The sequence below is a fragment of the Centruroides sculpturatus genome, unplaced genomic scaffold, assembly GCF_000671375.1.
Source record: "Centruroides sculpturatus isolate CEXI.00-Female unplaced genomic scaffold, Cexi_2.0 scaffold89, whole genome shotgun sequence".
Lineage (NCBI taxonomy): Eukaryota > Metazoa > Arthropoda > Arachnida > Scorpiones > Buthidae > Centruroides > Centruroides sculpturatus.
The window spans coordinates 902,843-917,072 of NW_019384460.1; the positions used below are offsets into that span (position 1 = coordinate 902,843).

The 14,230-nt window shown below is 33.2% G+C and overlaps 2 protein-coding genes across 2 annotated transcripts in view; one reads left to right on the forward strand and one right to left on the reverse strand.

Moving 5' to 3' along the window:
* Positions 1-9,172, forward strand: LOC111620843 (TBCC domain-containing protein 1-like). The gene is made up of 8 exons (XM_023362841.1): positions 1-152; positions 3,039-3,163; positions 3,244-3,323; positions 4,772-4,894; positions 4,973-5,151; positions 5,220-5,320; positions 8,379-8,528; positions 8,598-9,172. The coding sequence occupies exons 1-8, from the start codon at positions 62-64 to the stop codon at positions 8,682-8,684; spliced, it is 936 nt and encodes a 311-aa protein (XP_023218609.1). The 5' UTR covers positions 1-61; the 3' UTR covers positions 8,685-9,172.
* Positions 8,640-14,230, reverse strand: part of LOC111620842 (leucine-rich repeat and WD repeat-containing protein 1-like) — a 24,052-nt gene continuing 18,461 nt past the window's right edge. Inside the window, exons 9-14 of the mRNA XM_023362839.1 lie at positions 13,166-13,241; positions 11,307-11,441; positions 9,336-9,433; positions 9,091-9,261; positions 8,852-9,030; positions 8,640-8,780 (exon numbers count right to left, since the gene is read on the reverse strand). Coding sequence (XP_023218607.1) covers positions 8,688-8,780; positions 8,852-9,030; positions 9,091-9,261; positions 9,336-9,433; positions 11,307-11,441; positions 13,166-13,241 — 752 coding nt within the window. The 3' untranslated portion in view covers positions 8,640-8,687. The remainder of the gene's footprint in view (positions 8,781-8,851; positions 9,031-9,090; positions 9,262-9,335; positions 9,434-11,306; positions 11,442-13,165; positions 13,242-14,230) is intronic.

Genomic DNA, 14,230 nt, shown 5'->3' on the forward strand with positions numbered 1-14,230 from the left:
TTGAATCTACAAATTGATCCTATACTTTCAGGAGTCCAGAACATTTGATTACAGAAAACTGATGAAGTGGATAAAAACTCATTTGGGTCCGAATCCTTTCAATATATGTACCGACGTCACTAGAGAGCGATGCTCGTCTTGGCCCAGAATTGGTAAGTTTTAATTAAAAATCTAAAATAGACTACACTACACTATTAATAGTTTAAGTTTTACAAGGCCCTAGACAAGCATGGACTTTTATCTTTTACATTATGTACTCATATTATAAGATCTAGTATTCTAAGTACTATATTCTGAATACTGGACTAAGGACCAAGCTTGTCAATATTCAGTCTTAGTCTAGTATTTCTATATGTGAAGTCTTAGGCAAAAATTTTGATTAATTATGTCTAAATTACTATTGAAGTATCTCAATACTTCCAGTGTGTTCAATATATTAAATATTATTTATTATTCTTAGAAGAATCTTTTTAACATTTTTGCCCTTTGGGCACTAAGAGGGCTTTTTTATCATGTCTGTCCTGGATTTAGCAAGCCCCATTCCTCACCATTCAGCCATCCTTATCAAGAGTTTCACCCAGGTGATGAGGAATGGGACTTGACATATTTGGTGTTGAACTTCTACGAAGATTTCTGAGGATACAATTTGACTTGAATCTGGATTTTCTGGCCCACCAGTGGCCAAGTGGTCTTCATACCTGAACACTGGGAGTTCAGTCGTGGGTTTGCACCTCGCTCGGACGGGCTGGCCATGTGGAGTTTTCTGGGTTTTCTCCACATCTGTAACGCCTAAATAGGGGTCAGTTTCCTTTAAAAAACCTCCTAGAAGGCAACACCACTAGGCAGATTGCCCAAGTGTTGTGTTGCCTGTTGACATAACTCAAACAAACCAAACCAGGTTTCCCACAATGGTAAATCAGTGCTTTACTGTTTTGACATCTGGCACAATACACACAGGACTGTGCCTATCAAAAAATTGTGCTTTTAATGGTACCTAAAATTAAATACATCCAAATACGATGTACAGAGGTTATGTATAAATTTACCTTCTAATTAGTTCAAGTGCAGTGTTAATAACTGAAGATGTCCGCATCTTTTAAGTAGTTGCAATTCTTGAGATGCACAACTTCAAAATCTTTAAAGATTTATTTTCTTGAATCAGTATTGTATGAATGAAGTGTTTCTGAATTGAAACCTTTTCATTCTTCAAAGATAAAGCCCAAATTCAGAAGAACCAGGCCGGATCATCACATAGATAAATGAGACAAATGTCTAGGGCACGGTCAAATTGTCTATTTTGAAAAGATTTGTAAATAAGATAGTTTACTTTTCTGTTGGACAACTGTATATAATAAATAAACAAAAAATATATTGCTTTTTATATGGTTATTGTGAATTCTAAAATCTAAAGAAAATGTGTTCTTATGTGGGAGGGAACCCGGCAAGAACATGTCTAGTGCCCCAAAGTGGGTTAATCTGGCCCTGGGTGAGAGACTAAATTTCTAAACAAGAATGGCATGCAACTGGGTAACATTGTCAAAAGTTCCTCCTTTGGTGTTAGAATGCAAATTATTGGGCTGCAATTTTCAAAAAATGTAGACCTATAAATTCCCACTGGCACCATCTGTTTGTCCTTCCTTAATATTGAGAATGAAGTTAGATAGATGAATGGCATGGCTTTATTGTTAACAGGAAAACTATGATGTACAGGGTAAGACACTACTAAAATTGAAAGCATTATGACAATATCACAATAAATAATTGCTTGTATTCTTCTCCATTCCTGTTAATAACAAACATTTATCACAAAGATATTTTTCAAAATTGCAGTTATTCTATGATTGTAAGTGTGTATATTGTCATTTCTGCCCTGTTTAAGTCTGCTCTTATTGCTTCAAACAATATCTAAACCTAAAGAACTCTACCTATATAAAATTTGAATTTATTTTATTTCCTTAAATTAGCACAGGAACTCGATTAACTACCTTCCCAGGATTCCACTGCTATGGATTTTGAGCTATGCAAATGAATAAACACCAGAGCTTATGCAGTTTGCAAAATTTTGAACTTTTTAGCATCATTATTATTGAACATGTTTCATTTCACACCACAGTAAAGTACAAGATTAATGAGAGTGCATTTCTAGAAAGAAGTTCCGGTCTTAGGAAAATTCACATGAAAATGTGCTGTTGCACATTCCTCATGCATAGTGTTCTCATATAAAATCAGTTATCGTCTTCTGATATTTGCTGTCACTTTTAGTTGAACTGTTGAGAAAATCACACAGTAAGTTGAAAATAATCATTTTTTGTTGCTAATTTAGAGTAGTAATAAAAAAATAAAATATAAATATAGATAGTTGCTTTTATAATTTAGCAATGGGCCTAAAGTTTTTTTTTCACTTTTTGTCTAAAAGCTGTATTATTGTGCTGAAACAAAACAAATTACAATAATCAACTGTGAAAATTAAGTGCCAGATCTGAAATAGTCACCGGCCTTGAATAAGTGCCAGGAATTTTCACCCATCAAATGAATAAGCACCCAGGCACTTAATTTCTATTCCTTGTTATACACTTAAGTCTTTTTATGCAAATGTTCATTTATACCAAGAATTTTTACCCTAAAATTCCTTATCTGACTATCTGATTTTGATATACAAACTTCTCAACTTGCAAGTAGGCAAAAAATGTAAAATGGCGTTCTTTTAGTGCTCCAGTGGTCGTGCCGTCGATTGCATTATCGTGCATAGCTAATGATTATTTGGCCAATTGTAAGAGTGAGTGATGTATTAATTTTTATATTCTTGCAATAATTTGAATATTGAAAATTTATATAGCATATTTTCGTTGTTATATTTATTAAAATATACCATCCAATTAAATATACAAAGTAACTTCTCTTTCTAAACATTTCTTTTACAACAGGAGTTTTCAAAATCTAAAGAACAAACTCCATTGTCTTGTTAATATTTCTAATTAATCATCGAGCAATTTTGAGTTTAGTGAATATTTATTAGCAAATTGTCTCCATGTCCACAGGTTCAAGCGATGGAGAACATCAAAACGGTTGCAAGACAAAGTATCTCTTCACCAATTCCCACTATGCACCAAAAAACAAGAGAACCTTAATCCTGCATCGACTGAACAGACAAACTTGGGCTAGAGTAAGTAAAGTGGCAAAAAGTAGAATCTATAATCGCTCCATATGAGAAACCTAACTCTAATTAGTTGTTTACAATTACAGTCGTCTCGTCTCATGCACGGGTGTAACATTAAAGTCCAGCAGTGTTCTCAGTCTTATTTGTATCTTTTGTCAGCCTTCAAGTAAGATTTTTTTCTATTTCATTTTGTGCAATACAGTAGAGCATTGATTATCCAAATCAATTAGGGACTGCGGTTGTTTGGAAAATCAATTTTTCAGATAACCAATTACGTACAAAAAATATATATTAACCTTGAAATTTGTTCAAATCCTGGCATGTCCTTAAGTGCCCTCTCATGGTTGCGCCAGTGCTGCCAGCTAAAACACACACACACCAACAAAAATAATATTGGAGTAGCCAAGACATATCCAAAGATTGCAGCACCACAGCACTAGCGGAAATTTAAATTTGCCGACTGGAAAGCTTTCGGTTGATCGATATTCAACCAAGTATCAATATTTGGATAATCGATGTTCTACTGTACTTTTTACTTTAATAAAGCTGTATAATTTTATATTGGAATGAGGCATTAAATTAGCTTAATATAGGTTGGGCTTTTATCATTTGCTATATGCAAATGACAATGTTCAGTGCTCTAACTTTTTAAAAAATTAATGGATGACAATCTTAAACCATGTGTTTTACAGATATAAAAATAATAAAATTTAATTTATCTTTTGAAATTTCAATATTTCAGTCTAAAAATTTTCATAATTGTACAATGTTCATTAACTTAAAAACAATTATAAAGTGGATTTTAAATATGTGACTGTTATTCCATTCAATTCGAGACAAGGTTGCTAAGGTGAATCTCATGTTTCCCGAGAGTTTTGTATCTGGTGTAGTGTACGAATTAAAAATACTATTGACTATTATGTGACTTGCATTATTGAGGGGAATTTAATAAATAAAGAATCCATATGTTTATGTTTTGATATAATCTGGAAGGTCATATAGTTACTATTTATAACATCAATTAATGGAAGATGGATACTAGTCTATTATGTCAGTCAAATAAGATGTTCATTTTATCTATTCTTTGACAAAACAGAGTCAAAGACTTATTTTGAATTAGAAATAAGTATGTTTTTTTCTTTTTAATGATTTCTGTTTCATATCTGATATCATTTGAGTAATGGCATATCGATCATTTCATGTATCTTAGCTGAGCAATGCAGTACTCACTTCACACTGTGGAAGTTTTTGGTAACACGTGGTAATCTTGTCAAAGATTTGTCAACAATCCAGGTCTCTGGTGTGTGTGTAGCTCATTTCATGAATCTTGACTGGGTGTAAAAATGTGCAGTAGCAATGTAATTATCCTGATATTTCAGTCATTTCTCTGTTAGATCCTCTGCTGATTTAGAACTCTTCTACTAAAATTATGACTTTTCTGGAATGATGCACCAATATATAACACCCATTTATTTGCATATATTCAAGATTAGTGCTTTTCAGTAATGTATTTTTTACTATTGATAATTGATTATTGTTACTGACTAAGTAATTCCCAAATTTGAGCAGATTAACTATCATGCTACATTGTTAAAGCTTATCTTCGATTTATAGAAGTGCAACAGTGACAGACTGTCGAGACCTTACCGTCGTCTTGGGACCCGTAACGACTCTGTTGGACGTGTCTAACTGTAAAAATTTACGAATCATTGCCATGACAAGGAGAATACACATTACGTTTGTTTATTTTTGTCAAAATATTTGATGTTTTCTATATTTGTGTTGAGATCTAAACATTTCATTATTTTCTTTCAGCAATTGCAATAAAGTTATGGCATACTTACGAACTCCCAGCAGACCGTTATTGCTAGGGAGTAGGAACCTAAACATACGTTTTGCTCCATACAACACATTCTATCCACTTCTGGAAAAACAGATGGAAAAGGCAGGAATAACAACATATCTTAACATGTGGGATCAATGTCTTTGTATCTGTAAGTAAACATTTACTATGTAAAGTACACAAATATGTTTTACCTAATTTGTATTTATTTATCCAAAGATAACAAAATGAAAGTTGAAGAATTGACTTCCCAGTTATCAATAATGCCATCAACATTTAACTTGTTCACCGTCCCATTCGAAATGGAAGGCGAAACAAAGGTTTGAAACATTTCTTTCTGTCTTAATTAAATAGTTTTTCTTACTATTACTGTACAACTCATACTTATGGAGTGTAAATTATTTCAAATAAGATAAAGGCAATGGTAAAAAAACAACTGAACTAAATTTAATTACTATTATGCATCCATCTTTCTTCTTCATCTCAAATACAACTAGTGCCCTCTGCTTTTTTTTTCTTCTCGCACCTCCTCGCGGGATTTTTCTCTAAAAAATTTCTTATATCTCAGCTACGACTGCTTTTAGACAAAACAATAGCTTTTGTTTAAAATTCTTCTCTAAAAATCTTAAGCAAACACTGCTGTTGATACATGTCTCTTCTAAGCTGTGATATCGTTGTCAGCATATTTCGTAAAGATGTCTTCTAGAGTACAGTTTGTTCTCTGCACAAGTTCAGATATGACAAATGCCATGGTCCTTCAGAAAGTTCTTAAAATCTTCAGACACAAAAGACATTCCTTGATCTGAAATGATTGTCTTTGGAAATCCATACAAATCAAATACATTCTCTTGTAAAACTCTCAATGTGGTCTCCATGCTTAAACTACTCACAGGGATAGCTATTAAATATCGGATAAAATAATCTATGCACATAAAAATCCATCTTCTTGAATTTCTCAATCTTCAGGGGAGTATCCCAATATGATCAAGACCTAACATTTCAAAGGGCCATCCATGATGGTACGTCCTTTATTTGTAAGAAAACTTTGCTTTTCAATGGATAATCATTATTCATTTGACACACTTCACAACTGTTAACGTAACTTTTAACCTCTTTCACTATATGTTCCCACCAATAGTGATCTAGGATTCTTGACACGGTTTTCTCTGCATTAAAGTGGCCAGTTAAAACGTTGTGATTAGCTTTCAGGACCTCATGTTTGAGTTTTTCTGGTACAACAAGTTGTAAATGATTTCTATCTTAAACATCATAGTGATATATTATATCATTCTGTAACACAAATCGATTCTTTGTAGAAATGCTCTTACACTGCTCTTCTAGTCAGAGGTTTCTGTTTTTCAATATTCTAATTATGCTTTCTAATTTTGGGTCATCGTTTTGATGATGATCAATTTCACTACAAATTCTCCTCTTCATGCTAAGCATTTGTACGTTCAATTCTTTGATTGGATTTCTAGACAAAATTTCAGGTAGTGCGTTGGTAACTCCTTTCTTGTGCTTAATGTCATATTCATCATGTTGAGGATGATAGTTTCATTGGTTTTCTAATGTAGTCTTACTCTCCATTGTATGTATTCCTACAGTGCTAGGAAGTAACAAACATGATTCTTGTGACTATTTCATATTTATCTTTCCTCAACGTAATTTTCACTCCTGCTTGGCCAATCCAATCTATTCCTAAAGTCAAAGGAACTGGGTTGTTCTCGAACACGGCTGTTTTCTCTGTGGTGACTTGGCCTTGCAACCGAATAGGTAGATCAACAAATCTAATTGGTTTCACCTTTGTCATGCCAATACCAGTGAACTCAGTGCAGTTTGGACTTCAATAACCATCTGCTTTGAGTTTCACACTGCCTGTTGCAGATTATCTATTAATAATAATACTTTTTTCCATTAGCATTTGCATCATACTAGTAGGACTTGGATTTACAGCTTGATCTTCAGAAGGAGATTCATTAACAACTTGTTCCTCTTTTGACTGGCTAGCTTCATCAACACACTCCCTTTCACTTAATATTGTGCTAGATAATCATTCTATTAGTTTGGATTTTTTACCAACTCTTGATAATTGCCTTTTCTCTAATTCCTCTTTCAAGTATTCAATGATCCTTCCTTCTAAATCATGTTTAATTTCTTCAACCGCAGACATATTAGCTTTAACCAAATCACAATCGTCAACTTAAATTCTTTAGTTTTTTCTAGTTTTAGCACTAAATCTTTAAAGCTATTGCTTCCTAGAGTTAGCTCTTAAGCTTTACTATAACTTTGATTTGGTTACTATCAAAATTTTACACTTTTAACTTCAATCTTAAACTTCAAGACTTCCTACCTTCGTCCTTGCTCGTTTCTTGTAGACATAGCTGGTAGTGACACATCAGCTAATCCTGTCGACTGTGCCAATTCTTGTACGACTCATATTTATGAAGTGTACAATTATTTCAAATAAGATGGATAAGTAATTGTTATAATTAAATTTAGTTTAGTTGTTTTTTACCATTGCCTTTAATGGTAAAAAACAACTAAACTAAATTTAATTATAACAATTACTTATCCATCTTCTTCATCTCGAATACAACTAGTGCCCGCGGGATTTTGCTCTAAAAAACTTCTTACAGTTACAATAACAGATATCCATAGTGAAAGATTGCAAAATGCACTCGCTCTTTTCAAACAATTGAGATGATCTGATGCTTCAATTTCTAATTCTTCTTGCAGCATACAAAGAAAGATTCTCAGGCTGCATGTATGGTTGAATCCATTGACTGGCACAAGATATATGTGCTGCTTCTGAAACTTTTGACAAGTCAAAGCCTAATAGCATCCATCATACAACTATAGTTAGTATTTGACAGTCAAGAAAAAAAAACCATAAACCAAACTGTGAGATATTTTACCACTACTAGATTGGCTTATTACAAAAATATGTTCCGTAGCAAAATAGCAAAATGTATATCAAATAAAACATGGTAATAAACAGTGATTGCTGCCAACTTAAACTTACAAACCATACTCATCTCTGTATGTTACTATATAAATATAGCAATGCATGTTTCCTTGTTTTGGTGCTAATGACACATCAAGCATGAATAATCAATCAGCATTTACTTTTAAAGTGCAAATATTTCCATTATATTCAATTTTTAAACTTAAAATACCACATATATTGCATTGTGCAGCATTGTTTGAATGACCTATATCTAATTTCTCACCTGAAAAGGCACCAGCCATATTATTGTGCTACTGTATAACAATGCCTAGCATGTAGGAACTTTGGGAACTACTGGTATATACCATTGATGAGAATTTTTCAAATGTCGAGTCTTATTAATTTGTATACACCAAACAATTCATTATTAGGACATTCCAGGAGGTTTACCTCTTCCCTATCAACACTTTGTAAATAGAAAACAAGAAATATTTCAGAGCTGGCAACAGAGAATATTGGAATTAGACTTGAGTGACGAGCAAAAAGAAAGCATTTCCAAAACTGTACAACAGAAATTCAAGGTAGGTTTTATTTTGTTCTTCATTATATTGCTGCATGCTATGTTCATATACATGGAGTTTACGTTTCAGCATTGGCTAAGAATTTCTGGATATCAGCAGGAAATAGATTCCCTGGCGACCCTCTCTGAGAAACTGTCTATGGAGTTGACTCAATGATTATTAATTGGTCTTCCAAATACAAAACAAATTTTTATCAGTGCAAGCAACTAAATACTGTCCATTCCAGTTAAAGGCAACAGAATTAACACATATCTGAAAATTGAAGTTTAATATTAAAAAGAGTGTAACATTTGTGTGTGAAAACTTTGCCAGTTTAATCTTACTTTCTCAGTGTCCGGTAGAGGTACTTTATACCTTGATGCCGGATCAGACAGGAGTCTGGGCCACAGCAAGATGGAGGCTGCAGATTTTCTCTCGGAAACCACCAGTTTGGTCGGCCGGATGTCAACCGCATACAGACGTATCCCACCCACATCGTCCCCACATGCCAACAGGGCAGAACCTTTTGAAAAGCCATTTTACTTCTATGACCAATTTATTATAGAAATGGTCTAGATCTTACCATTCTTGCTGTCAATGCAACATCCCATTGATATGTAATCTGTAGAACAGCCATTCCATTCATAAATTGTTTTATAGATGTATTTTAGTTGTTGATTTGGAATTTGTTTTTGTTTTATTATTTCTTTTGTGCTGCAGATCCAAATTTCTCCAGAATTGGCAGCTTTTAGAGCTAAATTAGAAAATGCAATAGACAATTAGTGAGGCATTTTTATGTAACATACTCATATAGCTTAATTGTGTTACCAAAAGTGTCTGCAGATAGAATGTTCAATCCATCAAAGAGTAAATGCTCTTCTTTGCCACCTCTATTGGTAAATTTTGATTCAAACTGCTTGCCTTTCCTTTAATATAAAGAAAAATTCTTGCATGAGTCTAATAAAATTAAATTTTAATTATCTTCATAGAATAGGAAAATATAGTTCCTGCACTGTGGTCCCCTGCAGATATTTGCAAAAATTGCCCAAATGAGTATTGAATATTTTCCACATCTAAAAAATAAAAGTTATTGGGAGACAAGAAATCTTGTTCATTGAAATGCCAAAATTATCACATAAAAAACAACTTTGGATGTAATTAATTAATACAACTTTAGTATTCTTTTTGACTCAGCTATAGATGCAACCTAACTTTAGCATTGCCCTTTTGACTGTCCAGTCCTGAGGATGGTTCATTTACTGACTTTATCATTCTGTAGGAGACAATGTAAAGACCCCGTAGATGGCAAACAAAGCAATGGAAGTACAGTACTGTACATAATCCCAACCATAAATGAGGAGGCCATCATCGATGCAGCTTATGTCAGATATATCTCAAGATCCCTCAGCAAGTTGCTCACCAAGCATAAAGATGACATTAAAAGACGACGATCTTCCTATTCATCCCCCTCCCATGCCAGCATTGTAGAGAAGTGTAAACTTTATAACCATTTAGTTATCAACATGTATTGAAATAGCAAGTACAAGGACTCCATTCCTCTTGCCTGGTAATATCTCCTTATTCTTTCACATCAAGAACCAACATTGTAGCTCTTCTTCCTGGGTTACTGTATTGTATTGCAGTCTACTCATGTAACAATAGCAGATCAAAAATGTTAAAAGAACACTAAAATTGCATTAATCAATTCAGTGGCCAGTTTGTTCACTACATTCTCTTAAGTTCCCAGCAATTTTTGATATTAATATAATTAAACATAAAAAATACTTAAAACTGGAAAAAAACAAAAGAAATGCATTAATTTTGAAGAAAAAGCTTGAAACTTTATTTTCCTTTGTCTCACCTTTCTGCGAAATTTGACACCGATGAGTCATTGTTTACACAGCTGGAGTCGGATTTCCCGGGAGGACAAGGGTTTAAAGTAGGGTGAGTTCTAGCTGGCCGTATATTTTTAAATATTTTTAAAAAATTCAAATTTTAATTGCGATTTCCGATCCCCCCGACTTAATTAAACGTGTATATAATAAAATCTATTAATTAAAAAAATTAAAAAACTATAACTGACATCAGAAAGCAGCTTTAAATAACTTTACCAAAGGAAATCCATGTGCTACAACTTAGGAACCATGAAATAAATTTGATAAAAAAACTCCCATTAAAAAACAATTAAGCCTTAATCGAGCCTTATCAAACGCTCATTAAAATCGCGATAAAATTTTTTGCGTGGGTAAAAATTTTTGAAAAAATTTGGAGACTTAAAAAACATTCCAAAAATTCAAAAATTTTTTTGGGGGGCCGAAAGGACCAAGTTTTATGTAAGGCTATGTAACATGCCCGAGTTAACTCGGGCGAACAACTAAAGGGGTAAAATTAAATTAATTAATTAAAAGATGAATTTGCTATGTAATAAAAACCAACTAAATCAGCATGCATTAATTACCATTACAAAATTATTTCATGAATAAGTCATTATTATGGCATTGTTTCCATAACAGTATTATGAGACAAATAAAATTATTTCTAACTTTAACACTGTGTTCAGTAATAACTGTCCACAAAAAATCTTTATCAGTGTTGTGTTCGTTACAAATATCCACTAACGTTTTCAACCTCCACTGAGGTCTTCTTCAGGTGCTGACTAAGCATTGTCTCCGGAGACAACACTGAGCTTTTTGTGGACAGTTAAAATTATTTTTATATGTGGCAACATGTCTCTATAACATACATTTTAATCTACTTCTCAACCTTTTGCCACTACTCGTGAAATATGTAGTCACTTACCTCGGTACTTCGTGCAAATCCCCATCGACATTCCAGACAAGTGTGCCTCCATCGCACGCGACTAACAACAGATTGCGGACTGACAAAAATGCCATCTGGACAACCTCCATCTCCGGTTCTAGAGTCAGTAATTTCCTGAAAAGAAATAAACATTTAATGATTAATAAAATTCTTTAGTTGGTCATGCATATTCTTAATGCAATAATAAACTTAGATTATTACAGGAAGGTTACATTAAAAAAAAAATCTATCTAAATACCTGCAAGATGGAAAAAGCTTAACTTTTAAAACTAAATTCAAGAATTTTGAATTAAATATGCTCTTCCATAATGAGAAAATTTCTTTGGAAAGACTTTCCCATTACTGAATTATACAAATAAATAACTCTGCGTCACAACTTCTGATACGATAGATTGTTAATGTTCTTATCATGAATCTCGCCACTACCAACAAATCTAAGAAATGACTATATAGAATTTGAATGTAAGATAAGTCCTCTGAAAACCACCAGACCTACTAACAGTGGTGCCTCCATGCAAATTTCCAGACGACGCATTACAGTTAAACTTTATTGTGGCATCTCATGCAACAGGTCACTGTTGCATGAGGTACCCCTAAAGATATCATTCCTGCAGAATAACTCCACAATATAACAAAAACAAATGATTTTATGGGAGAAAATTTCTTAATAAACGACATGTTCAGGTACTTTCAAGCTTTTTGGCCCATTGTCGAGAACACTTAAAAGATTCTATTACCACGAAAGTGAAAATAGAAGTAACTTTAGACCAAACATAACCTAAGACATTGTTAACATGCAGTCTTCTCGAAAACTGTATCTACAAATGCCAAAAACAGAAAGACTAAGGGCATCGCAAACCATCCTTGCACTCTCCAAAAATCACAGTATGTAAAGAATTTGTGAACATCTGTATGTTCAGATTTGAAAAAAGTTAACCTCTGGTGGGATACTACAAGATCAAGTACACAAAGGTGTGTCAGCCAAAAAGATGTTAAATACTGTAGCCTCTCGTTATTATTACTTGTTTGGATATATTGGGTTATTTTTTTTTGGTCTTCCAAATATAAAAGCTAGCTGACAGTGGATAGGCACAGCACGTTGGTTATATTTCCCTATTTAACATATCACTCATTTGGTTCGTCTCCCTATGTGTGCATATAACAAGGGACTACTGTACATTGTATAGTTTTTTAAGCTAATAATTACAAAAACATATGATTTTTAAATGCAAAACTTTTTCATGCATCCCTGTATATAATTTATACAAATTACTTTAAACACTCAATCAATCAATTAATTAACATTTTTCAAATAATATATTCAAGAAATATTTAAAATATCAAAATTTCTAATCACTAAAACATTCTTTCTGACTGAAAATTTACTAGACACATTCTTTCTCATCAAGTAAAGAGTATTCATCTTGAGAGAATTTTTGTGATGGAGAATGTTTCTGCTTAATCAATTTAATGAAGTATTGCGAAATCTTATGATAACAAAATGGCAGAACTGGGCTTCCAATTAATTGTCTCCGGAAGCTTGGCAGTGCCAGAATTAAGCATCGAAATACTGCCACTTTGTATCAGACGTCAAGGTGCCATTTGGGAACGGATCAAACAAAATTGTCGCTCCAAAATAGTGATAATGACAAAAAATTAATACGTATGACTAAAATACATTTTTACCACTTCATTCTCCCTCTTCCCAAACTAATTTTATAAAAATGAAGACCTATTTGTCAGTTGATCTTCATATCTTAAGCATTTGGATTAACACATCACGCATTTAAAATTTTCTCTAAAATTAAATACCCACAATACAATTTCTAAGCACTTACTCGACCTTTTCGTTGTAATCTGGACAGTTCGGTATTCCGATATTCCACAGGTGAATTTTCTTGTCGGCCCCTCCACCTAAATAATAATTTTATTAAGTTTGTTAAAATTCAGAATTTAGTAAGCAGTTAATTATTAACTTGTTTTAAATTTTATATTATAAAATCAAAACAACTAAATTACAATTCTCATTCATTATCATGCCATACAGCAAAATATAATTCATAGTAGTACTTGAAGCCATTTTTTGTGAGGTATAAGGATTCCGGTTGTTGCGGCTTCTGTTGGTCATTCTCAGGTAGTAAATATCCAATCGAAATGAGCATAATGGCATTTTCCCGATCCCCTTACTCCATCATTTTGCTTCTGCAGCCTTATTATTTGCAGAAGTTGTTGAAAGGTTGTAGATCCCAAGAGTGGAAGACTGACAAAAGCCAGTTTAAATGCCAATAGAAGTGTAAGTACAGAAGGAGCTTATTTTGAAGGTAGCTTGGTATAAAAGCTTGTATGTTGTCTAATAAAATATGCGTCAAAAATTCAGCTTGTTTTTGACTCTACTACTTACTACAAACAATAAAAAGAGGTTAATATGAAAAAAGGAATCCTGGACACAATTGTTAATTGATAAGAAATTTGATTGGACTGAATACAACATGCCAAGTTAGACTGCCTACCAAGATGACTTTCTATGGAAAATTCGCCCTATTTTGGCTTTAGATGTGAAGTAAACCCAGGAAACTCCACACATCTAGACAATTGGCGGGACATAAACCTGCAACCGATTATTGGCAATTGGCCATTTTATCCACCCTGCCACCAGCAGGCATTGCGAAATCAAATGTGACACTGCAATTTGCATGTTTCTCTTGAATGAAACTTTTGTTTTTTGTTCTTTTAAATTTAAATTCAGTACATTTGATTCATATTGTTTGTCCTATTTTTGAACACAGAAAAGTGTTCAATTCATTAAAGACATTTTACAGTGATCCAAAGCTGTGGGATAAATACTTCCTAAACACTTCTCTGGATCTATCTTATAGGTTACTTATTGTTAAGTGTAGTATTTT